Here is a 27,305-nt window from a genome sequence, read left to right on the forward strand (position 1 = left end):
CTGAAATTGTTTTTCTCCTTGACGGGATCATACAAAAGCTTGTCAATTATTTAAATAAGGAAATAACAATCATTGTAATAATTTGAAGGCGTTTAAGATAAGGTATTCGGTGCCTCAAGGTATTTTAATGCAAACTAGCCGAGCACATCTTCTTAGATTATTATTCCGGGGGAGAAAAGATGCGACCGGCATCCGTCACCGAGTAACCGCCGACCACCGATGCATCGCCGCTAGTCGTCGTCGTATCTCGTTACATCGCCGGTGGGTCGTCGTCAATCATGAGAGGTCCGTTCACTCGTCCAAGTACGGGTCGTCGTTCGTCAATCGCATCTTCATGCCGTTCGAGGAGTTCTCGCAATCGGTCACGGAGGGCAAGCCCAAGGTGAAAAACAGCAACATAAGCCTAAGGTAATATAAGCCCATCACAGTATATCCTATATATACACTGTACCGCGGGGCACCCTTGGGACACGTGATCATCCAGGGGCACAACTCCCCCCCCCATCTCGAGGCATTTCAGTAGCAATATACATTGGAGTGTGGTGGGTAGGGAATCACAGGCCTATCACCGGGAGCAGCTATAATATCCTTTTTAGCAATTTTTTTCTTTGGTGAGAAAAATGCCCGAAAAGTCGCCAAAACTGAAACGGAGTCGTGCTTTTGGATGTGTTTCTTGCCAAACGAAAAAAAAAAATGTCATCACATCGCCAAAACGGCGTAATGCTGATTTAGCTAAATCAACAGAATTACGATGAAACAGTTAGTTCCCTATATGTGGTATACCTTTTATTCCCAACGTTATGTGTTGCATCGAAACACCTGTGTAATGCCAACGTCTCACGCATAGTTAGTTTCATTTCCGCTAGGTTTATCCAGGGTCATTTGCACTAGGGGGCATTCAAGTATTACATAAGCATATTTTCAGCTATTTTTGCCCCCCCCCCCCCGTCAGCAAAATTTCGTCAGCAGCTTAGAATATCCTGTATCTTCAAAAAGGGGTGGTTGATGACGTAAGCAACCATCAAACCCCCCTCCCCCCTTGTCATCAAAAGTCAGCAAATTTGAAACCCCCTCCACCCCCCGATGATGACGTAATACTTGAATGTCTCCCTAGGTTTCGGATACAGGCACCTGCCCCCAAAGCAGAATGTCCCGAAATCTAGAATAATTTAAAGAAAAATGTAGAAAAAACTATTATGGGGAATTTTTACTGCAGAACATTTGGAGGCGGCTCATTGCAGAACAATACAAAACATTCTGCTTTTGGGAGGGGGGAGGGTACCTGGGCAACCCTGCCCCCCCCCCCCAATGGTTTTCTTGTCTCCATAATACTGATATAGCCTACAGCTATGAGTTTACACCTTTTCTTCCTCCTATAAGTAAAGGAAGGAATGGACTAATCCAGGCCTCGGCAACCTATGACCCGAGGGTCACCAAGTAATCCATTTCATAATTTCAAGTGACCTGCCCTGCTTGGGTTCCCAAAATAAAGTTTAATTATATTCGGGTATATGAAGTCTTCTCAATACACACATTTTGGTTGATTTTGACCCTCGGCCAAAAAAGGTTGCCAACCTTCCAATTTGCGGATGGATCAGAATATTAATATTGATTTGACTGTAATATAGTCCAGGGATTTTCTCGAACCAAAGTCACACTTGTTAACCGCATGGGCGAACCCAGAGCTTGCTGTTGGGGGGGGGGGGGATGATCTTATGAATTGTTAAAAATTAATCTGTGAATGTGGTGACCTTACATTCTCTGTATTTTGTCGTATATTTTCCAGGAGAGACAGTTTTCTTTCCGGTTTTTTTAAATCAAAGTTCTCTTTAATTGGTTATTTGACCCTAAAATACTAAATAAAAACAAAAAGCTGATAAAAACCACATGTCAACTGCCTACACCTCTATGCCTCTGAGACGTAGAGTTAGTATTCTAGGGTTAATCAAAACGTTGGTACATGTAATTATCAATGGATTGATTGAAATTCAATGCAATGTTATGATATAGAAGTTTAATCAATTTCATGAATCATCACATTTTGCTTCACCCCCCCCCCCCACATAGATCTACGACTGGTTTCGCCCAATTTTTTGTAGAACTTCATAACTGAAGTTCTACAAAAAATTGGGCGAATACCATCCCCCATTAACTGAAACTAATAAGACAAGAGTAAACAATAATTTTCTCCAATTTTTTTCTATCTTTACAGTGAGAGTCCTGCCATTACAGAGAAAAATGTTGACGATGTTCTGTTTGACATGTTCAAGAACGCGGACGATACTGTATCAGTGGGAAAGTTTTTGGCTGTGAGTATATTTCATTGTCTTTATTTGGAGCTTGGCAAATCCTGATCACGTTGCTTAATGTCTGAATTCTGTAACTGTTACTCGACTTTGGCATAACAACTTGTAAATTATTGGGTTTACAATGGCACAGGGGCTATGTGATCTATATCAGGGTTTTACAAATCCTAAAGTTGCCTGAAAATTTAGGTATTAATCCCCTGTAACTTTCTTTGCGTGATTCTTAAACCGAAGCTCAAGTAAATCACTCCGATCTTCAAAGTTCGAGATAGTAGGTTATTAAAACGGTCAGGGTTGTAATATGGTATAATTTCATTTTTATACTCGAACTTTCACCCGCATCTGCGGCAGAGATCGTCAGTGCAGGTAAGGTCATAATGAAACCTCTTCTGAAGGCCGCAGCTTCTCTGTGATTCAAAATGGGGACTTGACAGATCCAGATCAAGATAGTAACAAAACTAACACCTTCAAATTTTGATATATTATTCAAAATATAAGCCTCTGTGGGGCTCACCTTTGCTCCGAGCTCTGGCACGAAGCTGGGCTGGAACAAATCTCAGCAACAAGATGAGTCAGGCAGCAGAGTTCAGGTATTCATTCATTTTGGTTAACTAGTGATTTGGTTAACGATCCATTCACATAAGGCATCACAAAAGTTTTGAACAAATTTTGACTAGGATAACGAGCAATGATTCACATTTTGAGCAAAAATTTTAGGCTTTCTTTATTTAGTTTGATGTTATCACAACGGAGCCGATGGTTTTTTGCTTTCATCTATGCATTTACCATGTAATTGTGGGTGTAATCTCCGCTACGTTCTCCAGTTCTCAAAAAATGATCACAGGTGTGAGCATTGCTGTTAACGATATGAAACTAGATGTAGCATTGCAACCGCACGTATGTCACTCAAAAATTCCGCTTGGAAGAAAATTGTGTGATTATTGCATTAATCAACATTCCTGAGGGTCTAACTCATGAACGTGAACCACCATTTGCCGAAGGGATTGTGAAAGAAGGGAAAAGATCATGGCCATGGGACTGGAGTTGAATGAGGATGAACTTCAAGAACTAGTTACAGAACATGGAAAGGAGTTGGCCTTAGATGAACTACTCAACCGTACATGCACCTCGTACACATTCTTCTGTGAATTTTTAACCAATCGACACGTATGTGTGTTCTGAGTGTATGTGTGGCCCTAATGCATTTATGTTGTCGAGTTGCTCTTGTTTTGTGTTTGTGCTGCCACCTGTCTTCCATTTTCTGAAGTAAATATGGAAACGCTTGAATTTTCATATTATGTTAGTATCGTGTTGTTGGTCTGCCTGCTCTCAGCGGAGAGACTTTTTCAAGTGGGAAACCGGCTCACATTCGTACTGTAGAAGAACTGGTGGATCTCCTTTGAATACAATAGCAATAGCTTATGGATGATATCTCATCTGAGGAGTTGAGAAGGCCTTCATTTCAAATCAGATCAGAGACAGTGGCATATTTACAGGGGATGGGGCTTAATGGTCTAAAGTCCAGGGTGACAAGTTTCAATGGGGTGGAAAATTTGAGGAATGAATGGGGTCACAAAATTTGTGTAGCCGCCTCCCCTTCCCCAGAAGGTAAAAACTATAGATCTACCTCTGCGTAAACAGCGAGGAACTAGGTCATTGAATGCCCAAATGCCAAACGAGTGACCTGTAGACAGTGTGTTAGCATATGAGTGGACAAAAGAGTGGGGCCTAGAGTACGTGCAGGCATGGGAATGACCAGAGAAGCGACCTAGAGAGTGAGGGACCAGGTCAGTGAATGACCAAAATGGTGACCTAGAGAATGTGAGAACATGGAAGCGATCAAAAGAGTAGACAAGTATGTGTGAGTGTGTGAGCATGGGAGTGATTGAGAGTACACAAGCATGTGAATGACCAACATCGTGCGCAAAAATGTGAGTGATCAACTGAGCATTAGGTATGTAAGCATGTGAATGACAAAAAGAGTGACTCAGCGACAGAGGCATATTTACAGGGGCTGAGCGGGCTATGGCCTGTGGTGGAAAATCTGGGGAATTAGTCGTCAAGAAAATAAAGCCACCAAGAGAGAAGGGCAGCAAAATTTATTTAACCCACAGACGGAATCATAAATGTGCCACTTGATCAGAGAGATGAATGAGAGTCTGTGTAAAATTTCGTAGAAAAGAACCAGCCAAATAAAGCTGTAGCAGTATGCGAGTAATGAATCTCCAATGACAATCCAATTTCCGAGAAATACTAAAAAAGAGGCGAAAGCAAGTGTTACTGGATAGGTTCTTTTTCAAAGTCTCACAAATGAACAGGCAACAGCGAGCCAGTGAATCGTCCTAAACGATAGTCCTCTTCACTCTCATTGTTTAGAGGGCTTGATTTGTAAACATTATCACATTGTATGTTTATTTATGGTGTTATTGTATTGTTTTATTATAAGGTTATTGTCTTGTGTGTATTATTTATTTTTTATTCTTATGTTCTATTATTGATCGAATGCCGTTTCTATCAGTCAATTTTATGTGCGCGAATAATTTGTGGAATGAATCATCCCTGTTTACATTATGTCCTATAAACCAGTTTGATCTGATATACAAACAATTCAGATAATGAGCATGTTCATGCAAAAAATTAAGCTCATTAACCAAAGTTTCACTGTATTGTGGATCATCCTTAAATTTTTTTTGTTTTAATTAAGTATCATGGTGATTTCAGGCCTTGTCTTCAACCGGGTTGAGGAAGAGCGATCCTAGACTGAAAGAAATGATGACGAAGCTTAGAGTCATCCATAAAGAAAAGCAAGATATTGGCTCCCCAGATGCACTGAATTTAGATCGGGAGAGTTTCAAGAGGTGAGATTTTTTTTTTACTCTGGTTCTCTTTGAGTTTGCTCCAAATAATTTAGCTTTTCCATGCCCATTTGTTCTTTGGGAAGGCGAGAAACTACTGTTTATACCAGCTTTTTAATGCACTCATAAACAACACATTATATTCTTTATAATTATACAGCTGATGTATGTTGTAACTTCTTTCGACCTGAACCAAAACTGGCTATTGAAAAATAAAAGTTTTTTTTTTTTACTGATTGATTTGTGTTCAGTATACTGAAACTACTCAGACCAATATAGCGGCCGTTCTGGTTGACACATTCCATTGAAACTTGGTATATATATATATACGCTACATGGACTTATGGAAAAATGGAAAATACAATAAAAAAGTGCCACTTTTTCACCTGGTGGTTGAAAATTTAATTTTTTAATTTTATTTTATAAATCTCTCTCCTGTGGTCTCCTTGAAATATCCTAAAAAAATTGGCATTATTTGTTTGGATGAGCAATTTTTTAGAAAATCTGCTCAGAGTACACAGGAACTTTCATCATAATCGCCTTGTATGTGTCGAAATGTCCTTTGTAAAGAATTTAAAAAAATTCAAAATTAATTACTTGATCAAATTGGACCGATATCTTTACTATGACCATTTCCATTAGGCACACATATGTGTACGTTATAACTTGAAAAAAAAAGTACTATTAAAAATTGTTTAGAACAGTTTGAAATGAGGTACCCATGTGCATACCTCTGGAACGAAAAAAAAGAGGGTAAAGACTTGTCAACATGCTGTCCAAAACAAACATTACATGGAAATGAAAACGTTTAGAAGTATTTGGGATGTATCATACCAGTTGTTGTAACAAAGTGGTCACTTTATTTGGTGTGGTCACGTCATTTCAACTTTTTCTGGGGTGGGGGGCACAAAGAACATATACTCAATGTATTTATATTTTATATATATATTTGTATATATTACCATTTTTAGTCTATTTTCAAAAGCCAAGGGAGGCAACGGCCCCTTGACCACCCCCCCCTCCAAATGATGGGCCTGAAATCAACTGTACCAGGGGATGCAGAGATGTGAATCCTGTACTGTCGCACCACTCGGCTCACTCATTGCACTCTGTTTACTTCATCCCATTTTCTGTGATAACGAATACTTACATGCAAAAGCATTTTTCATACTATGCAGTGAATCCTTCCTACAACATCAATACTTGGTACGACATTGAAGGGACTGGACATGCTTCAGTTGATACAACAATAAATCTCTATAACAATATTTTTTTCAAATCTTGTTTTTAATTTCGTACAGTCTAACAATTTTCTTCTAGGCAATGATATCCTTAACTATATATTACATCCCTCAATAATAACATGTTTTAAAGAGATTCTGAAACCGCTACAACATATTTTTTTTATATCAGACTTTTTTTCTCTAACCTTCAATATATTTCTAAACTCACCATCTGTTTTTGTTCTTCCGAAAGTATCTACACTGCTGGCCACCGTAAATGCAACACCCTGAAGGAAGCATGCAAATAATATGAAATTTACAATATGCATTAGCGGAGGTGAGATATGCAAATGATTAGAATTTCAGCGCAGACGCACATCACGCGCGCCCGTGGCGCCACTTCAAAGCGCTATTTAAGGCTTGGAGATTTCGCCGATTTGAAGTACGGCAATTGTGTTTTTCTTGTGGTTTTTTCAAAAAAACGATCAATTATGCCTCGTAAAAAACAGAGATCATCTTTTGATCAAGTATCCGAGTTCGACAGAGGAAGGATAGTGGCCTACCGAGATTGTGGATTATCTTTCAGGGAAATTGGTAGTCGTGTTGGACGAAACTAAACAACTGTAATGCGGATATGTGATCGTTGGATGCAGGAGGGTACGACAGACCGACGTGTTCGATCGCATCCACCTCAGGGCACCACTTCACGTGATGACAGGCGTATTGTGCGTATGGCAGTGACTGATCGCTCAGCCACATCACGAACCATAGCACAGCACATTCAGTCTGTACCGCATCATCCAGTGTCTGCGCGTACCATTCGATGGCGTTTACAGCAGAGTGGTCTGTCTGCAAGACGTCCATTGCTTTGTCTACCCTTGACGCAGAACCACAGACGTCTCCGCCGCCAATGGTGCAATGAAAGAAGGATGTGGACGGCACTATGGAATGAAATTGTCTTTACTGACGAGTCACGCTTCTGTCTGCAACACCACGATGGTCGGATTCGAGTCTGGAGCCACCGTGGAGAGAGGATGCTGAACAGCTGCATTATGCACCGCCACACTGGTCCTGCACCGGGTATTATGGTATGGGGCGGTATTGGATATCACACTCGCACTCCTCTAGTACGCATTGCCGGTACTTTAAAAAGCCAGCGCTACATCTCCGAGGTGTTGGAGCCAGTTGTCCTTCCTTACCTTCAGGGCTTGCCCACAGCCATATTTCAACAGGATAATGCGCGACCACACGTGGCACGCATTGTCCAAAGGTTCTTCGTCAATCGCCAGATTGAATTGCTTCCCTGGCCAGCTCGCTCTCCGGATCTTTCGCCGATAGAAAACATGTGGTCCATGGTTGCTCAACGATTGACCCAGATTACATCCCCAGCTGCCACACCAGATCAACTTTGTCAACGCGTGGAAGCTGCTTGGTCTGCTGTACCCCAAGAACACATCCAAAGTCTCTTTGAATCAATGCCGAGGCGTGTGGCAGCGGTGATCTCCAACAATGGCGGCTACTCTAGCTACTGATTTTGGCAGGAACCACACTTCACAGAAGTCTATAAATTTAATCATTTGATGCTTGGTCAACATGTTATCTACAAAATAAATATTGTTGCGATATCTCTTGTCTTTCTTGGTGTTGCAATTTGGGTGGCCAGCAGTGTAATATCATTAGTATTTTGCACCACGGAAAGTGTTTATGAAAATGTTGATATTGCTAATTTCAATAATTACACAGCAAACCCTTGGTCAGATCATCCAACTTAATCTTAGTAATGAAATAATTGACTATATATAATCTTTCATGGTGAATAAATACCTATACGCCTAAGTGTATTTTTGGGTGGTGCTAATATCACCAATTTGCGAGAGACATCAATAGCAGCATGTGTAGCTGCTTTTGTAATGATCGTCCTATAGTGAAGGCAAATTTATGATGGGAAAAACCCCTTTCCTTCAATTCTTAATCAGTTTCTTTCAGTTGACCAGATTAAAGTTTCTTTTTCTGGGATACTTTCTCGAGGATATTAGACAAATACATGCTAATGCCACACAATGGCTGAATAACGAAATTGAAAGATTTTAGCTCAAAGGAAAAAATGTCCAGTTATTGAATGGAATAGAAAAAAAAATTAACAATTGAACATTTTGCAACCAATTGTGTGAGAAAGAAAAACAGATTTGTCCCATTTTACCAATACCCATTTAGCATACGCCCTGTTCAACCAAACAGGATATATGGTCACCATACTTTAAAACTGGATTTTTTTCAGATGTACTTATCATTTGGTTATTGTTATCAGAAACCCAGAGTTCAGATGTGGTCACATTAAGAGGGGTGGAATGTAACTTTATGTAGCGTTTATTTTTTTTGTTTGAGTATTGGTATACTTAGCTGTTTCACTGTATATCTATATGTCAGAGGATGATGTCACTCTCCGCTATCCATACAAAGGTTTTTAACAGCTGACTTATGTGAAGAGATATATTTTGGAAAGAGCAAATTCAAAGTTCACCCAGAAAGTGAAAGAACGTGAGTTCGATTCCCCGCAAGGGCAGTTGAATTTTCTCCTTCTCAAAATATATATTCACATTAGCCAGCTGTTAAAAACCTTTGTATATCTATTGTGCAAGGTATATTTTTGTGTCCTGAATATATTTTAAACTTCTTATCATATGTGCCCAAATTCGTTTATTTCTTTGCACAGCATAATCAAAGAGAACATTGTATTGATCAGCAGAGCTTTTAGAAACCATTTTGTTATACAAGACTTTCCCGATTTTGTTAAATGCATTGAAGATTTTTATTGGAAATGCAAAGTTAATCACGGAGGAAAAGTGAGTCATTCCTTCAATACCATATCTCATTCAGACTTCATATTTACACTTAGTTTCTTTCTTTTTTGTCTCTGTGTTTTCATCAGAGCATATTGTATATTTTTGTTCGCTAGCACTCTAATAATAAGCAGTATTCTGACTTTTGTCCATAAAACAAAAGACTTGGGAGCAGTCCTCCAGCTATATGGCAGTGTGGTCGGCTGAAGTTGGTTTTCTGTGGTTCCCCTATCTTCGAGGCAAAAATGTGAGCCAATCTCCCCTTTAAAGAGTCTCACCACTGAGAAAACAGGTCTACAACATTACAAATATTCAATCATTTCACTTTACTCATAATTTGAAAAATAATCACCAGATGTCAGCACTATAACAAGCATCGCATATTAACACACTTCATGTTAAGTAACAAAATCACACACATTCCAACATGTACCAACATGTTGTGGTCGGCTGAAGTGGGTTTTCTGTGGTTCCCAACTTCAAGGCGCAAATGTGAGCCAATCTCCATGTTAAAAAGTCTCGCCACAGAGAGCAACAGTCCTACAGCGATAAATCATTCAATCACAACACTTCACTCATAGTTAGAAAAACTGGTGGCAGATGGCAGCACTACACATAACAAGCATTACAGAGAAAAAAAAACAAACTTCACGTCAGGTTTCACTACACGTACATTCCCGCATGTACCGATTCGTTGGGGGTTCCGCGGGGAGGGGGAATGTGTGGGCGGGGTGCATGTGTGGTGTAGCAGTAGTAGGTAGGGCCTCCAAAAAATGGCTCGGGTATCCATGATGTTCTTAAGTCAGCCACCTCGTTGGGCAATTTGCCTGTTGTGGCTTTGTATTTGTACCAATTCGTTAGAAGTTCTGCAGAGGAATATGGATGAGGGGCATGTGTAGTTTAGTTGTTGTAGTATGTGTATGGTAGACTACTACTACTACTTAACCAAACATGCACCTTGTACTCATTCCTCTGAGGAGTTTCTAATGAATCTGTTCATGTTGGAACATGTTGTGTGAATGACAGAACGACCAAGAAATGTTTTGTGTATATTTTCCCTCATTTCTTCTGCAGCTATATTCAGTGCAATCAGGCATTATCGAGAGCATATGAACGGAATGATACATAATTGTTTTGGTGTTTCGAGTTTTAGGTTCAAGGCAGGTTTATTCATAAAAAATATTTGTAATATTGCAGTGCTGGTAACATAGGTTAATTTCCCTTATGTTTTTAATTCTTTTCAAAACCCTTAGGTGGCCTCATATATTCCGCAGTTGGCAAAGTACAATCCTGATTATTGGGGAGTCAGCATATGTACAGTAGATGGTCAAAGGTGAGCAACCGCTTTGTTGTCCCACCTCTGAACTTGTAGTCCCTTGGTGTGAATTATTAACAAAATGACTGATCTTTGGATTATAAATTAAATTATTCCCATTTCAATATGTCTCATATTTTTTTAGGTGTTCTATTGGGGATACTGACATACCATTTACAATACAATCATCAGGGAAGCCCATGAATTACGCAATAGCTTTGACCGAGTTGGGATCTGATATTGTTCATCAATATGTTGGACAAGAACCAAGTGGGCGAATGTTCAATGAGCTAGTCCTTGATTACAACAGTCAGTATTTATATTTTTTCTATTGTTAATAAGTATAATATAGTAATTAATTTGTCTTCTGTGTTATTCTAAGGACTTGAGACCGTTGTTGGAGAATCCTGACGATATTTTCCATATTATATATTACTTGAAAATCATGAACAGGACATTGCGAAAATAACAATAACCTTTCCGATTAGAGAATTACAATTTAATTTTATTCATTCATTGAAAATACTTCGACACCGTGAATTACACTAAACTCGATACAATTCACATTCAATATGGACACTCTCACTCCACCAAATTAAACACACAATAATTATATATATAGTTTGAATCACTCACCGTCATCTCAGGGCAAGGTTTCTTGCGTCCCCTACATTGAGGGATCTCGACCCGGGGTTAGGGGAGAGAGTAAATTAACGACTCTTCAAGCGCGACATGTTTGTCGTCCAACCTCCAGCAATACCTCTCTGGCAAAAAGCCTCGTGTGTTCCCAAACCAAGTTGGTGAAGAACCTCTGCTATTGGTCAAAGGCAATCGCCTGATTTCTGTAAGGGGTTTTCATTGGCCCAGAGGCACAATGTCTGTCTGCAGAGTTGTGATTGTGTTATGTAATACGTACCTATTCGGTGCTCAAGTGCGTCTTAGAAATACCTGGTGAGGGAAAGGAGAGCACACGTGTTGCATCCCATGTATGTATGCAGGGTTCGCACATCCTTACAAACTCCTTAAAAACTCCTAACTTTTCATTTCCCTCTGGAAGGGCCCTTATAACTCCTTACTTTTTGCTTTAGAATAGGCATTCCCCATGGTGATGAATAGCATTGCCTAGAAAAATAGGCAATTGCCTAAAAAAAAAGAAAGAGGAAGCTTCCCCCGAATATAAAGAGGAAGAAAAGAGAAAAAAAACGCTCTCTACCTTTGTAATAGGAAATGTGAAAGCAGGGGATAGGATTGGAACATCCAATGGTTGTGCATACCTGCCAACCGTTACGATTTTGTCGTATTTAGTAAATTAATACGATTATACGCTCTTGCTTCTAAAAATGTGATTTTTTACCGAATCGCTAGTTTTGACGTGTTTTCCTGCCTATGTCGCAAACTGGTCAGCATTGGAAATCGATTTTCCGTAGAACGACATCACTCCGCTGAACTAGTAGCCGAAAATTTCCCCATGCCCAGTGGTGAGAAAGTTTTTTTAAGTGTTTACTTATGCGGCGAAACGATGTCTTGAACCTCCTATATTACGCAGTATACTGAGTGCAGACCTCGCGGCTTTCCTATTTTTCCTACTATTTGCCTATTTTCGCCGCAATCGTTTTTTTTTTTAACCGCAATTCTCTCCTGCTGTTCCTATTTTATCCCTCCTTCCCATTTCCTTACAGCCAATATCTCACTACAAAAATTCCGAGAAACCGCAAAATGTCACTGCTTTCCGCAGTTTTTTTGACGTGTTTTATTCACATTACAACTCGCTACTGAAAAGGAAGAAAGGAAAAAAAATTTCAGTTCCACTGGAGTAAGGGACGACGACAAGCATATCTTTTCGCCGCCGCGCCTTAAAGTGCTAAAAACTGAAGTCCAGCGGGGAAAGCGAATCTGTTTCGCAGATTGGTTGCCGTAAATTAAAAGGCAAAAAAAAAGAGGAACAGGCTCTATCCACACACAAGAGATTCTATGAGAGACAGTGGGTTTCTCTCTCCTGGGATCCCGTAACGAGCGTTCATCCCTGAAGCCAGGTTTTCCTAGGAGTAGACTTTTTGCGCCACTTGAACCTAACTGGATCATTTCGTGTCGGCAGAAATGAGTTACATAATGGCGTTATGCATTTGCGTTTTCCAAGCGTGGCACATCGGCTCAGGACGGCTATATAGTATATGACCCTGGCGTCATATACTCTATCGGCTGCATGCTCCAGTTTAAAGGGAAGAGACAGAACATGAAAATGAAGGGAAGATCGCTGAAATGCGCGGCACACGACGCTTAACTCCTCCAGAAGCAGTCTGCCAATCACGCCCGATGTAAAGTGCTGTCGTGAGCCGTATTGCGCTCTGTAGGAAAACAGTCGTACTGCTTTTCATATTGATGAATAGATGGCATGTCGCGCTGGGTGATTCACGTTGCGCGCAGCATAGAAAACCTGCTAGTAAAACCCGGTTTTTAAAAGTGACAGCCCGAGCCACGTCTGGTTTTACAGGAGGGGAGGGGGAGGACGAGCCGATCAGCCGCTATAGCTGAACCCACTTTTTTTAACCTTCAGAAAATAACTTTAGGGTATCTTTATGTTAGGGGTCATTCAAGTATTACGTCAGCATGGATGGGGGATTTTCGATTTGCTGACTTGATGACGTGGAGGGGAGGGGGGGGTTCGATGATTCTTATGTCATCAACCACCCTTTATAAAAAATATGAAATATTCTTAATGGCGTCTTACTCGGTGCGCGAAAAACGAGTAAAACTTTTCACTAGTTTGTGGGCACCTGAACTAACATTCTCCCTATTGAGTCCCCTACAGCTACAGAGCCACTCTAGTGATCTTCAAATACTTAGAGGATCGAAATGCTCTGGAGCTGTGCCGCGCATCATATAAGTGATCCGTGATTATGCCGCAGATCACTTAAGTATTCTGGGAATGTGCCGCGGATAACTTGAGTGATGTAGAACCGCACTGGTGGCAGGACCAATGCTCTAAAACTTTGTCACATGTCACTCAAGGGATCGCTTAATGTGCCACAGATCGCTTAAATGGTCTGGAATTGTGCCACGAGTCACTTAAGCGATCTGTAAATGTGTCACTTGGTTCATTGTTACAAAAATAGATTTAGGGACAGGCCACATCATAACGCCAGGGCCACATTTGGTCCGCGCAGGCCGAATGTTTACCGCGGGTCAAGGCTTACCAAGGGCTTAGAGAGGTAGGGTCGCAATGAATTTCTTGAGCAATTTCGGGTTCTTAGCCTTCAAATAGCATTGAAATTAACAAAAATTGATTATAATAACATATAAAGATATTTTGTTTCGAAATTGGAAAAAATATTTTTACAATTCTTTTAAAAAATATTTTGTGGATTAAAAAAATAAATTTTTGATCATCTGGGGGGAAGCCCCCCAATTTAGATTCCACCAATAAGCATTAGGAGGAAGGGGACAGAGCGCTGGCAGGGGGAGGGTGAGAGTTTTGCTGACTTTTTCTGACAAGAGGGGTGAGTCAAAAATTGCTGAAAATTTGCTGACGTAATACTTGAACAGCCCCTTATTTTAAAGCATACATGTGCTCAACACATGGCCTAAATGTGGCCTGCCTCAAGTGGCTCCTGGCAAATTCTTACTTCAATTGAGCGGCCCGTGGCACATTCCCAGATTGTTTGAGTGAGTGATTTCCGGGGGGAGGGGGGGCTTTCTTTCAAACCAAGGTCTATTACCATCTATGGGCAATTTACTATCTAGGAAGTTGTGCTGGAAGTGTGTGTGGGACTAGAGTTGCTGCAAATATAAATAATTTTGTAAGAAAAATCTTTGTCGGCTGTGGTTTTTATTTTGAATAATTGGAGGGGGAATGAATATCACTTTTAGAATTTTTATAATTTATGTGATGCTGTTATGAGTTATATTTTTGACTAATACTTTTAGAACACTTTGATGACAACAAAAAGCATTCATGTGGATTGATTATTTTATGAATTCTTATGATGCTGGGTAACAAATCAAAACTTGTAATTTTTGAACCACTTCTACATCTATATTTTTGAGAAAAGGGAAAGTTTGTTTGCAAATTAAAAATAAATTTGTATATGTGCCCCGCCCCTTTTTTTGCTGTAAAACTTGTAAGTTATGAAGTTTGCCATGACTCCTTAAAAACAGCTTGAAGCTCCTTAAAAAGTCCTTAAAAACTCCTTACTTTTCATTTTGAAAATTTTGTATGAACCCTGGTATGTATGCATGATGTGTGGTTTCTCTATGAGAAGACGAGAGGGGAAGAGAGTGTGTGTAAGGTGCACTCGTGACATATTCCCAAACCAGGTTGGTGAAGAACCTCTGCTATTGGTCAAAGGCAATCGCCTGATTTCTGTAAGGGGTTTTCATTGGCCCAGAGGCACAATGTCTGTCTGCAGAGTTGTGATTGTGTTATATAATACGTACCTATTCGGTGCTCAAGTGCGTCTTAGAAATACCTGGTGAGGGAAAGGAGAGCACACGTGTTACATCCCATGTATGTATGTATGCATGATGTGTGGTTTCTCTATGAGAAGACGAGAGGAGAAGAGAGTGTGTGTAAGGTGCACTCGTGACACCGTTCCCCTCAATATCTTTCAGTGCCCTCCAATATTTTTGTAAAGTTTGTGTGTATGCTAATTTTGAAACATTCATATCATTTTCAAGTAGACTATACTCATTGTTTATGTTAAAATTATCAGCAAATAAAGAAATTACCATTTGAATTTTCCATTTTTCACTAAATTTATCCAATAACTAATGCTACTATAATAATTTATAAAATGCCCAAACAAATAACTCATTACCCCACAATGTAGCACACGTTTGATATCGAGGCAAAGTCCATAAATTACTTGGTATAATAGTCATTTTCTGCCTTTATACTTCTTCTTTCAGCCTGGTGATTTTTCTTTTGTAATATTCTCCTTACAGAAAAACCTCACAATCCAATGGTCAATGCTGGAGCTATAGTCGTATGTTCTCTTTTACTGTACATGGTGGAGGTGTGTGTATAAAGCATATTTTTTTAATTGATTTATTTTATTTCAAGTGCTAACAGGAAAAAAAAAAGTAATTTTTTAAATATGTTCTACAATAATAGTATTTATGAAATTCTTTTCTTTTTCAGCCTGAAATGAGGGCATCGGAAAAGTTTGATTGGGTAAGACAGAATCTTTGGCAAGTTCAATTTAAAGGTATTTGTGTACACATACACCACTGTGAAGAATAATCATGAAAATTTCAATTGCACTATTTTTTGAGCATTCTGAACTGATAGAAGTGTATTTTTTCTCATTGAATAACATTAATTTAGCTTATTGAAATACTTGTTTTTTCTATCTTCTCATCTTTCTGGTATAAGACACATTTACAAATAATAAATGAAATAATATAAGTGCAAAAATATCAATAATATTCGGACACACATTTTGCACAGACCATGGTAATATACCAGCTTTATTAACCGTTCATCTGACCAATTAATTTCTCTTTTATCCTTTTTTTAGAAATTTGAAGCTAATAAAATATACTTTTTGATTAAATTTTTTTTTATGAATACAGTATAATCTCGTTATAATGGACTGATAGTAGCCTTAATGTTATCTGTTGTAATGAGTCTGGTTCAGGGCCTAACTAAGCTGGGACAACAGAGGTACTGCCCCAGGGCTCTGAGCCAAATAAGGCGAAAGGGGAGCAAAAAAGTTTCACTTATTTTGCATAATGAACCCCTTTCAAGAAAAGCCCCTAGGAAAAATCTGCTCCTGTGCCCTGTAAAGGCACACTACGGCCCTGGTCTGGTTTATAACAGATAATTCTTATTGACAGTGTAATGCTGCAGGGGTAGCAATGAAAGTACAGTAGTTATCTGTGAAAAGTATTTGTTATGTATCAAATAAAAAACAGTCTTTAACATAGGTTCAATTGAAATTGATGTGTACACATGCACTGTATTAATCTTTAATTTGTCTAGCTGGGGAGCGGTATAAATCGTGCAGGGCATCCATATTTACGCAAAACAAAACAACGATAGATGTTCACTTGCTTGCTTGGAAATGCTTTTTTAAGCGAGTCATTATTTTTAAAATACTTTTTAGATTGTAAAAATTTTAGAATTTTTCTGCCCATGGATAGTTAGGTTCTAATGTACATTGAAACTGATTTCATCATATTCATAACTGTTTTTAAAAATCATCAGCAAAAACAAATTTAATAATTGAAGTAATTAATAATTACTTTTCTAAATTATGCTGGAAATCTTTGACCTGCTATTCTGGCATAGCCAGATGACTGCTTAAAGTAGTTTCTGTAGGTAAATGTTGAAATCATTGAGAAATCTCCCCTAATTTCATAAGGTCATTGCTTGTGAATGATGATAATGAAATAATCCCTGTAGAGGCTGAGGGTGTCTTTTCTTTTTCAGCCAATCTCACCAAGCAGTTTATTTTATGCAACAGCCCATCTGATTGTTATGATGTGATGAAATTAATGAAGATTACAAATTCAGATTGGCCAGTATAGTTATAAAATTTACTGATGAAATAAGAAATATGTTCTGCAGTGCTTTAAGTTAAAATATATTTCTTCCATTACTGATGATCGAGTCACAGATTTATATATGAGGGGTTCACAGCCATAGTAGGCCAAGTCCATTTAACTTTATTATGGATAATAACACCTTAAAGTTTTTGTAAAAGCAGGGCACTAACAAATGATAGTTTGAACTGAACTTTGACATATTTAATTCCTTTGCATCACTTGAACTAAATTAATTATCTATCAAAGCCTGTAATGTGTTATTATCTATAATAAAGATAAATTGACTTGGTCTACTATGTTCATGAACCCCTCATATTTCAGAAGTACTATTTTTGTAGGAAAATAGAGCCTCCTTAATACTGTTTTATCTTTAATACTATTTTATCTTTAATAAATTTTTCATATTGAATGAGATTGTCAAATTAAATTTTATCTGCATGGGAAGCATTCTGTGCTTATATGTTCGTGTTCTTCATCTTCATACCGAAGTGTCATGCACAATCAAACCTCTTTGAGTGGATATAATTGAAGTGTCAGGGGAAGAAAAATGGTTTTCGGTCCAAAAGAATCAGGATTAATTTTTTTACGGTTTTGTATAGCTGAGTATTGTCTCTTTCAACCACATAAGACATCAGAGGCAATAATGCTTTTAGCCCACTGTGATAGAGGAAGAAAGATATGGCATAATACAAGTGGGTTGCTTTTTCTCGCTTCAAATATATTCCTTTTTTAACCTAGGAGATCAGCCCTGATTTCAAGGATTGTGTGCATGTTAGTGTTGAAGTCCGTTTTGCAGTTAATCAACTAGTTTAATGGACAAGGTACATGTATGGTTTAATAGTAGTTAATCAGCTAACGTGCTATTCATTTATCTGATTTTTTTTAAATATTAATTTATGGAAATGGGATGGGAACATAAAAAACGTAGAAACTCTCTTCCAATGTACCTCCTTTTCTGGTATCTATTTATAGAGCTTTAACCGGAGAGAAAATCATTTTTAAATACAGTGAAACCGTGACATAATGTTACTCTGTGGGCCAAGAAAAATATCACTGTAAAGGGATTAATGTTTTATTGAGAGGTGATAGTTTAACATTAGGCTATATGCACTTCCAAATGAGCCTTGAAAAATTATTGTTGTAGAGAGATTTATCGTTATATCGAGTGTCGTTGTAGAGAGATTTATCGTTATATTGAGTGTCGTTGTAGAGAGATTTATCGTTATATTGAGTGTCGTTGTAGAGAGATTTATCGTTATATCGAGTGTCGTTGTAGAGAGATTTATCGTTATATCGAGTGTCGTTGTTGGGAGGTTTTACTGTACCACAATGGACATTATAGCTGACTTTTATAAACCAAATAAAATTATGTTTTTATTCTCCCATTTCATGCCTAGATATGCCAGTACTATAAAGCCATGGCTGGAGGAGAATATCTTGGCTTCAATAATGCAACGTAAGTGATTTTTAAATTATATTTATATTTCTTAGTTGTTCTTTCTAATTTGTAATGTAAACTGATTCACAACTGAATGTCTTAGGTTCCTCTCTGAACGAGAAGCTGCAGACAGGAATTACTCGATAGGTTTTTATATGAAAGAGCACAAGTGCTACCCAGAGAAAGCAAATCTTAAAGACACCATGGACTTTTATTTTCAGGTTAGAGTTCACATGGATTGCAAACAATAATTTAATATCTAGTTTATGTTGCTACCAGTTATGTGAATTCATTGTAGATTTTTTTTCCTTCTCACTTTAGATCTTCATTGCATCTTAAATATAGCCTTGATATATGGCAGAAAAAATTATGTACAAAAGTGTTCTTGTGCCACAGTTAACTTTGATTGTTTTGAAAATGTTTTTTTTTTCAAATATATTTAAGATGTTATTGATAACTTTATTGGATATGTTGTTCCAGTTGTGCTCCCTTGAAGTGAACTGTGAGACAGTCGGCATAATGGCAGCTACACTTGCCAATGGGGGTATTTGTCCTATCACTGGCCAACAAGTTATCGACACTCATTCGGTCCGAGATGTGTTATCTCTGATGCATTCTTGCGGGATGTATGATTATTCTGGACAGTTTGCATTCAAGGTGAGGCGAAGCCTTGTCACTATGTGTCTATCCTATTGTCACATTTGATTACAGCTTTATAACAATATGGTTAATCATCTGTCTAACTTGTTACAAATATTTATTTGTGCAAAATATACATTAAGCAAAGCATTCATATATTTTTATTCAGCTATCATTTATACACACAGACTGACAAGACAAATAAGAACATTCTTACCTGAAATTGAGACTGTGAAAAAAATAGTCTACTTAATTTAGTAACCAGATTTATCTGCTGTGATCACTGACCTTAGCTAAAGTCACTAATGTAAAAATTAAAGTTGTGGGGCGGGGTGATACCTGGTTAATGTCTTCTGTGTGAAAATACATATCATGAAATAAAACATTGTGTTTATTAAAAAATTACTTATTATTTAATTGTTTAAGAAATCAGGTCTGTCATCTAGGGGGGGGGGCATTGGCTCCCCCCCCCCCCTGGCTTTTGAAAATACATTAAAAATGTTATATATATATACACACACACACACAAATATATATATACATACATTGAGTACATGTGCTTTGCCCCCCTCCCCCCCGGAAAAAGTTGAAATGGCCCTGTAAGAAATAACTTATTAAGAATTATACTTTTACTCGAACAAGATCCTCGGAACTAGCAAGAACTAAATCCAAAATGGAAGTACTCCTTGTGGCTTCTGATACCTGCTGATACAAAAAATTATAGAGCAATAACTTGAGGAAGCCTTTATCATAGGTCTCTAGCCAATATTTTCTCCTAATCAATACCCAGGTAATTTAAATCCCCTAATAGGACAACCCTTTTATGCTTACATATGCAGGAAATTTCCTCATGAAATTTGCATCTTTTTTCTGTGGTTTATAACAATCTCCTACAATAAGCTTATGACACTTTTTGTTTTCAAGCTCAACCCATATAGTTTCAATATCACTTCTCTGTATGTTACACTCTCGAACCTGCAAACATGATTTCGTGTAAATCAAGACTATACTCCTTTTCCTGCCAGATCTATCTCTGAAAAAAGTATCCTGTAATGAGTAAGAGGTATTCATTACCATCGTTTGCCCAAGATTTTGTAAATGGCTACAAGGTCTCTCCGCAGCTATCATAACATCTCAAAAATCTTTCTTATTGCCCAAGTTCCTGGTGTACATTAGCACACATTATAAGTTTCCCTGCAATTTAGTGTCATTCAAAAAGCCATCCAAGTCAGAGGTGGATAATTCCCTGTCAGTACTGTTATTGTTATCATTTACTAACCCACATTCTCATCTACCTGGTCTTGGGAATAAAAAAATGTGACCTAAGCCTATCATAAACCTCCCAGACCCCCAAATATTCAGGTAATCCCATTCCAATGAAGCCACCTATCAGTGAGTGCAGGAAACTCCAAGAACTTGACCCCAAGTCAGGGCCGTCTCAAGAGCATTGTGGTTTCCCGGCCAAACTGATTTTTCTGATGCCCTACCCAGCAAATTCTCGAAAATTGTGATCAGATCTCATTTTTGTGAGGCCCCTTCTTCTTTTGAAGCCCTGGTGCCTTGCCCCGGTGACCTGATGCATTAAAACAGCACTGCCCCAAGTGAGGAGCAATTGTCCTTCAGGCCTAAGTTGAAGTAGTGCCCCAATGTACTCCAGTGTACTCCAATGCCTCTACTGGAATCACTGTCATAACATTGGTAAATGTAATGTGGTTTCTTTCAGAATTTATTATTGCAGCAATCCTTACGCAATACTAGCTCAGTTGGCCAAACTTTCTTGATTGTAGCATCATTCGAAAAATATTTATTATGAAGGCTGTGTGTGATTTCAAGCACACTCGTTACATTGTTAAGATATTATTGCCGTGTTTGTGAATCAATAATGATAAAATAAATCAAAGCATAATACAAAATAGGAGTTTGTTTCTTATCATGCTTTGAAGGGTAATATTTCGCATTGTCTTAAAAATGTGTTCTCTAATGTTTTCGTTGTATATAAAATTATTTAAATTTTAGGTTGGCCTGCCTGCAAAATCAGGGGTGTCTGGTACGACAATGGTTGTAGTGCCCAATGTCATGGGCATATGCTTATGGTCACCTCCACTTGATGCATATGGTAATTCTGTTCGAGGTGTGCAGTTCTGCGAGGTGAGTATAGTGCACATCATATACAGTATATGTACTACGTGTGTATGTTTTGCATACTCACTCATGTATAACTCAGTAATCCAAAATTTTGCTCTACTCTTGTAAGGCTTAGACTTTGATCTTCGTTTGTGCCAATTGTATTTTATCAGTTGTTTGAAACATTTGTTTAGGACTCAACAAATCCCAAGCGACTGGCTGTGAATGAAATAATTGGTATTGTTGCCAAAATGTTTCTTTTTGAAGTTGACACAAAATTTTGTTGGTACATGAAAAAAGAAAGAAAATTTTATTCATGCCAACATGTGAAGTAGTCATGATAGTACAGGAAAGTGATAAATATAATTATTTTCACCTTTTTTTGAAGAAAAAAAATCTTGGCAACATAATGAATCTCTCTATATCATCCACTTGATGATCTGCCACGATGAACATTCTATGATGACAAGGATGTATTTTCTTTCAGATATCTATGAAATTTTTCTGATTTGATACCTTTTGTTATTATTTTTTCACCTATAATTTTGACAATAATGAAAAAGTGAATGATCTTGATATCATTATTCAGGAACTTGTCAGAGTTTTCAACTTCCATCATTACGATAACCTGCGTCATACCACTCAGAAGAGAGATCCTAGGCGACAGAAATATGAAACAAAGGGTCTCAAGATTGTTGGCTTGCTCTTCAGTGCTGCAAGTGGTGATGTCACAGCCATGCGCAGGTCAGTGGTGTCCAGTAAATTATGATTACAATGAAAAAAAAAATCATTTATGTAATTTATACACCTTGGCATTCTCTAACCTGAGGTTTTTTTTTTTTCCATTGCGCAAAAGGTAATTGCAGAGGTGGAGAGTTTGCAGCTCTCACACTATTGCATATTTTGCCTTTTCCTTTAAAATAAGATTTTGATAGAATTTATACAAATACAAAGGCCACAACAGGCAAAATATCCAACAATGTGGCTGAGAAAAATATATCTCATGTTTAATTTGTTGTACGATCTTTAGGCACTATCTTTCTGGGATGGACATGGGGCAGAGTGATTATGATGGACGCACTGCCCTTCACCTCGCTGCAGCTGAAGGACATCTTGAATGTGTTGAATTTTTACTGAAAGTTTGTGGGGTTGAACATAAACCTGAAGATAGGTAAGCATGTTATTGATCTGTTGTATCAATATTCAATCTGCAAATGAATTTTATCTGCCCAATGTTGGACTGGCTGAACATTCTACCAAGTTTTAGCATCATTTCACCGATTCATAAGCAATTCTTTTTTTTTTCAAGGTGGGGCCATACCCCTTTGGATGAAGCCCATGCTTTTGGACACGTTGAAGTCGCTGAGTTTCTAGACAAATGGGAATCTTTGAAGGATGGTGAGATGCAAGCCTTTGATATGCCGGAACAGTCGACGAGCCCTCGTAAAATATCAATCATCCACCCAAAAGATTCATAAACTATTTTTCAATTTTGACTATTTGTAGTTTGATGTCCATAGTTATGTTATTTTAGTGCCTACGGAGACTGGACTCAATGTCTTAGATGAGATGTTGTTGATGTTTGATATGTGCACATTCTTGAGGATTCACCATGCTACTTATGCTCAAAGAGGGCGTCTAGATTTGACTCCTTGTTACAGCATTCGATTCTGTCGTATAAGTGGGGGGGGGGGGGAAGTTTTTTGTATTCAAGAAGAATGTTGAAGGATGGAAATTTTTACAAAGAGAATTTTTAGTATGTGCTTTATGAGTCTTCAAATATCAATTAGATCTCTGGTTATAAAGAGCTTTGAATAGATATGTCGGTGCCTTCTTGAAAATGGTTTTTGTTGTGGGTCAAATGTCAACAATTTTCTGAGTCTTCGTTATCGTATTTTGATACATTTGTGTTTGAGTGAAGAAGCAAAGATTTATTAGCATTACCTCGCTCTTTCCATTTCACAGAGAAAAAAAATCATTGCTTTAAATGGACAAGTTATTGTACCCTATCAGGTACATTGAGGATATCATCACCTAGACAAGATCTCTTGAACATAAGTAGCAATGGTTTAAGAGTAACACTTTCGCCTGTCATTCTCAATCTCTTTGAAGCATTTATAATAACTTTTCATTTCACATTCCATATTTTTTTTTTGCTTACACAGTTTTTTGCGCTATTTATATATAAATATATATAACACAAGTATTATGTGTGTATATATAAACACAAGGAGATATATCCTTGTGTTTATCTCTAGTCTAGTTTTATGCAAAACATTATTATACGTATGTATTTATTTACTTGTAGAAGTCATTTTTTGTGTTTATACATTTACAAGAGGACTTTTTATTTTATATTTTTCATTGCACAGAGAGATATGTATTTATGTTCTCTATGCAATAGTCATTTTACTTGCAAATGATTAATCCTCAGGAACTTATTGTTTGTATTTTTAGATTTTATAAGCGATAATACATGTGTGTTTGTGAGAGAGGAAAAGTGGAAGCTCGTGATAATTTTCTCCAAAGTTGTTGCAATAATTTTAAAGGAAGTCAAGATTTTATTTGTCATGTTATTTTTATTTACAGTCTGTTTCATAAGTTTAGTCACAGTAAGAAAATAGCAACAAACAGAAAACTAGATGGCACAGCAAAAAACCTCTAAAGATTTATTTACATATGCACAAGGCCACATGTAGAATTTTTGGATTACTTGGTAGCAGATTAGCCGTGCACAGAAATTTTTTTTATTGGTCACATAAGATTTTGTGAAGGTTGGTAACAAAAACAACATTTCCAGTTTTTGTGGAACTATATTTCTTCCTTCTTTTATAGAACTTTTCCCTCCTCATTCTCAGAGGTCCCAACTAGAGGGGGGGGGGGGGAGAAGAGCAGATGGGTCTGGTGTCCTAGGCGCTGAACCAGAAGGGGCACCAAATCCACCCTTTAACTTCTTCCTCTACATGCAAGGGGTGTCAAAATTCTAGCTTGCCCCGGGTGACAAAGTATCTAGTTGCGGCCCTGGTATATACCATGCCAGACTTTCATAATTATTTTTTCTTTATAAATTTATGGACCTATGAGCCAAGTATTGCATATTGTTTTTGAAGATTGATGTTTTGGCATGGTGGGTCAACCATTTTCTTTAAAATGATGTGGTTGACACCTTCATTTCGAGGACGAATTGATGACTCGTAATTTGGTGATTGAGGTCAATTTTTATCTGACCAAATGCCATTTTTACAATCCACTCATGGGAGTCATTGTACAAGGTCCTCCACATCATGATTTTAACTCGGAATCTATATCTGTAGTACTGGCTATCACAATGTAAATGCAATGAAACCTGTGTACGACGGAATGTCAAGAGGCTGGAAATAATAACCAATTTTAGACAGATTTCTGTTTTATAAATGTGCAAGTCAAAGCACTAATTATTGAACAGACTATATTTTGATTTTGTTTAAGACAGGTTTTCATCTTATACAATGTCCGTATTTGGCAGGTTTCACTATATTACATTTGGACCGTTATAAAGCGTTCAAAATGTTGTTAACACCCTTGTCTTTTATTTTCAGCTGCTACAATTGAGTGACAAACCCAGGACCGTCATTTCAACTTTTTCCAGGGAGGGGGGGGGGGCAAATAACACGTACTCAATGTGTGTATATGCATATATATTTGTATATATATATACCATTTTTAGTGTATTTTCAAAAACCAGGGGGCAACGCCCCCCAAATGACGGGCCTGTACAAACCTCTGTCTCAGTTTTTCAATGACTTCAACATTTTGATTTAGGGATGAAATCAGCAATTCTGCTTTTAAATAGCAGATATGGCATGCAATCGTCCAATCACAGACAGTCATTAATTTGTATAAAATGAATTAATGATGTTCATTCCTAAACTTTTGATATACTTGTTTTTCGTACTTTGGAACACCTTGTATATATTTATTTACATTTTTGAAAATTCGATACTATATATATGTAGCCTTGCATGTGTGTAAACACATCTCAAGAGTTTTTTTTCTATATCATCTAGCTTTTAGTTTCTTGTGATCTACATACTATGACTAAACTTTTGTAGCAGACTGTACATCATTATCACTAATAGTTTTAAATTCATTTTACCTTCAAAAAATATGAGCTATGGTGATACCTAACTGTGCTAGGACTTACTTGACTAGAAAACCATTTGTCTGACGTGTACACAGCGATTTTTGGCAGTGGTTGATTGGTGAACTGGTTCATTCAGGATATTTTGTGGAATACTGGTTTTTTTTTTTTTTTCACAAATGAATAGCTGACACAATTTTAAACATTTATATAGTCAAAACTATTAAGGTGAGCATACATAAGCGTGCTGACTTTGTAACGTGACTCCCTGCAGTGGCTCTGATAAGGGGAGTCTACAACTTTCAGCCATGTACAGATCTGGAAATTCACAAAAATGATATGGCGTTAAATGGTGAACTTCTGTTAGAGAAGCAATAAACACTTAAACATGTGAACGTGCAGAAACAATGTTACCCATAATCAAGCTAGCTAGCCAATGTAGCTTCAGGAATGATGAAATTCTCCTATTTGCCCAGGAGAATTAAGATGTAGGATACTTATGAAATAGAAATGTGTGCCTAGAATAAGCTTAAACACCTGGGTGTCTGGTGTTTAACATGGACCAGGACTCTATGTGACGCAAACATGACATTGTTTTCTCGCTGTACTCAGTGCCGTCTTAAGCATGGGCCCACTCGGGCATGGCTTGGGGATCTCAGAAAAATGAGAAGTAGTTGAGTTTTTCTATAATTTAACAGGTAGGGCCTCAGTGAAATCACATGGCCCAGGGGCCCATGATACTTGTATGGACTACACGACTACAACTTTTTTTATATCCAGCCCACGTGGTTGGATCGTCACAAACAGAACTTTGGTTATTGAGTCCAGATGTGCCAAGGACGCTACAATATCTGTTTAGACTTTGATTCTTAGATCAGGTTTCATCACATTTTGTGGATTTATATACTTGTAGTCGGACTTGCTATTCTGTTATACAAATTTATATAGATATTTATATACATATACTCATTTAATGAAATTCCGGATGTATACCCATCTTTCGGAAATGCTTCGATATCTCCTTGAGATAGGAAGTGGGCTGTATCCCGTCCTTTTCAGTGTCCAATGGGTCTAATACGTACATGGGTACACAAACTTCCTTTGTGTTTATTTTATTTCTTTTGTGTTCGTTGAAGAAACAATTCTCATTGGGTCCAGTTCAAATGGCTCAAGAATCATTCACAACACTGTACAAATTACTGAACGATCAGTTGTGAATGCTTACATTAAATGATGCATGCTAATGTATACACCTCTACACATAGTGTAATCTGTGATACATAAAAATAAAGAAAAACATTCGAAGTTTTTTTTTTCAGAATTGCTCAATGGATAGCAGCATTTTCGTAGAACTCATTGACTGAAATTAAAAATAGTGACAATGAAAGAAGAAGTTTTTTGTTTTTTGCATTAGAATGTGCAAAAATTGTTTCCGCTACTTCTGTGCAGCATGCATTTAGGAATTTGTAATTGAAAAAAAAAAAGAACACATGCACACAAAAGAATGGTTCAGTCAATTTCAGTTACTCTGTCCTACGGAAGTACTGCCATCTATTGAGATATGTTGAAAAAACTTTGAATGCTTTTCTTTATTTTCATGTATCACAGATTATATTACATTAATAGTTTTGAAAATATACGTTTTTAAAATTGCATCATTCATTTGTGCAAACCCTGTATTTCATTCCCTGCAGTTAATGTTATGTGAAATTCTTTTCATTTCATGAAATTTTTGCATGACTGTTTTCACTTTGTTTAGCGGCACTTGGTTGTTTTACTTGCTGAAGATTCTTGAAAATTAAGTTATTTATGTGTTTCCCCTCCTTTCTAGAGTTGTGATAACTGGATACTTATTTATTAGTAAGTTTTTATGGTAGGATATTTGTATCAAAATATTCG

At 37.6% G+C, this 27,305-nt stretch overlaps 1 protein-coding gene across 1 annotated transcript; it reads left to right on the forward strand.

Annotated features, from left to right (window-relative positions):
- On the forward strand, positions 1-26,893 carry GLS (glutaminase). The gene is made up of 15 exons (XM_089238391.1): positions 1-408; positions 2,213-2,309; positions 5,028-5,164; positions 9,098-9,227; positions 10,478-10,557; positions 10,685-10,848; positions 15,481-15,551; positions 15,677-15,709; positions 18,483-18,541; positions 18,627-18,744; positions 19,004-19,180; positions 21,179-21,310; positions 21,876-22,030; positions 22,317-22,457; positions 22,596-26,893. Exons 1-15 carry the CDS (start codon positions 128-130, stop codon positions 22,762-22,764), a joined length of 1,944 nt encoding a protein of 647 aa, XP_089094517.1. The 5' UTR covers positions 1-127; the 3' UTR covers positions 22,765-26,893.
- The last annotated feature ends 412 nt before the right edge of the window (positions 26,894-27,305 follow it).

This window comes from Pholcus phalangioides, unplaced genomic scaffold (genome assembly GCF_987345545.1).
Source record: "Pholcus phalangioides strain wild (caught in Gottingen) unplaced genomic scaffold, Ppha-v1.0 ptg000010l_1, whole genome shotgun sequence".
NCBI classification, from domain to species: Eukaryota; Metazoa; Arthropoda; class Arachnida; order Araneae; family Pholcidae; genus Pholcus; species Pholcus phalangioides.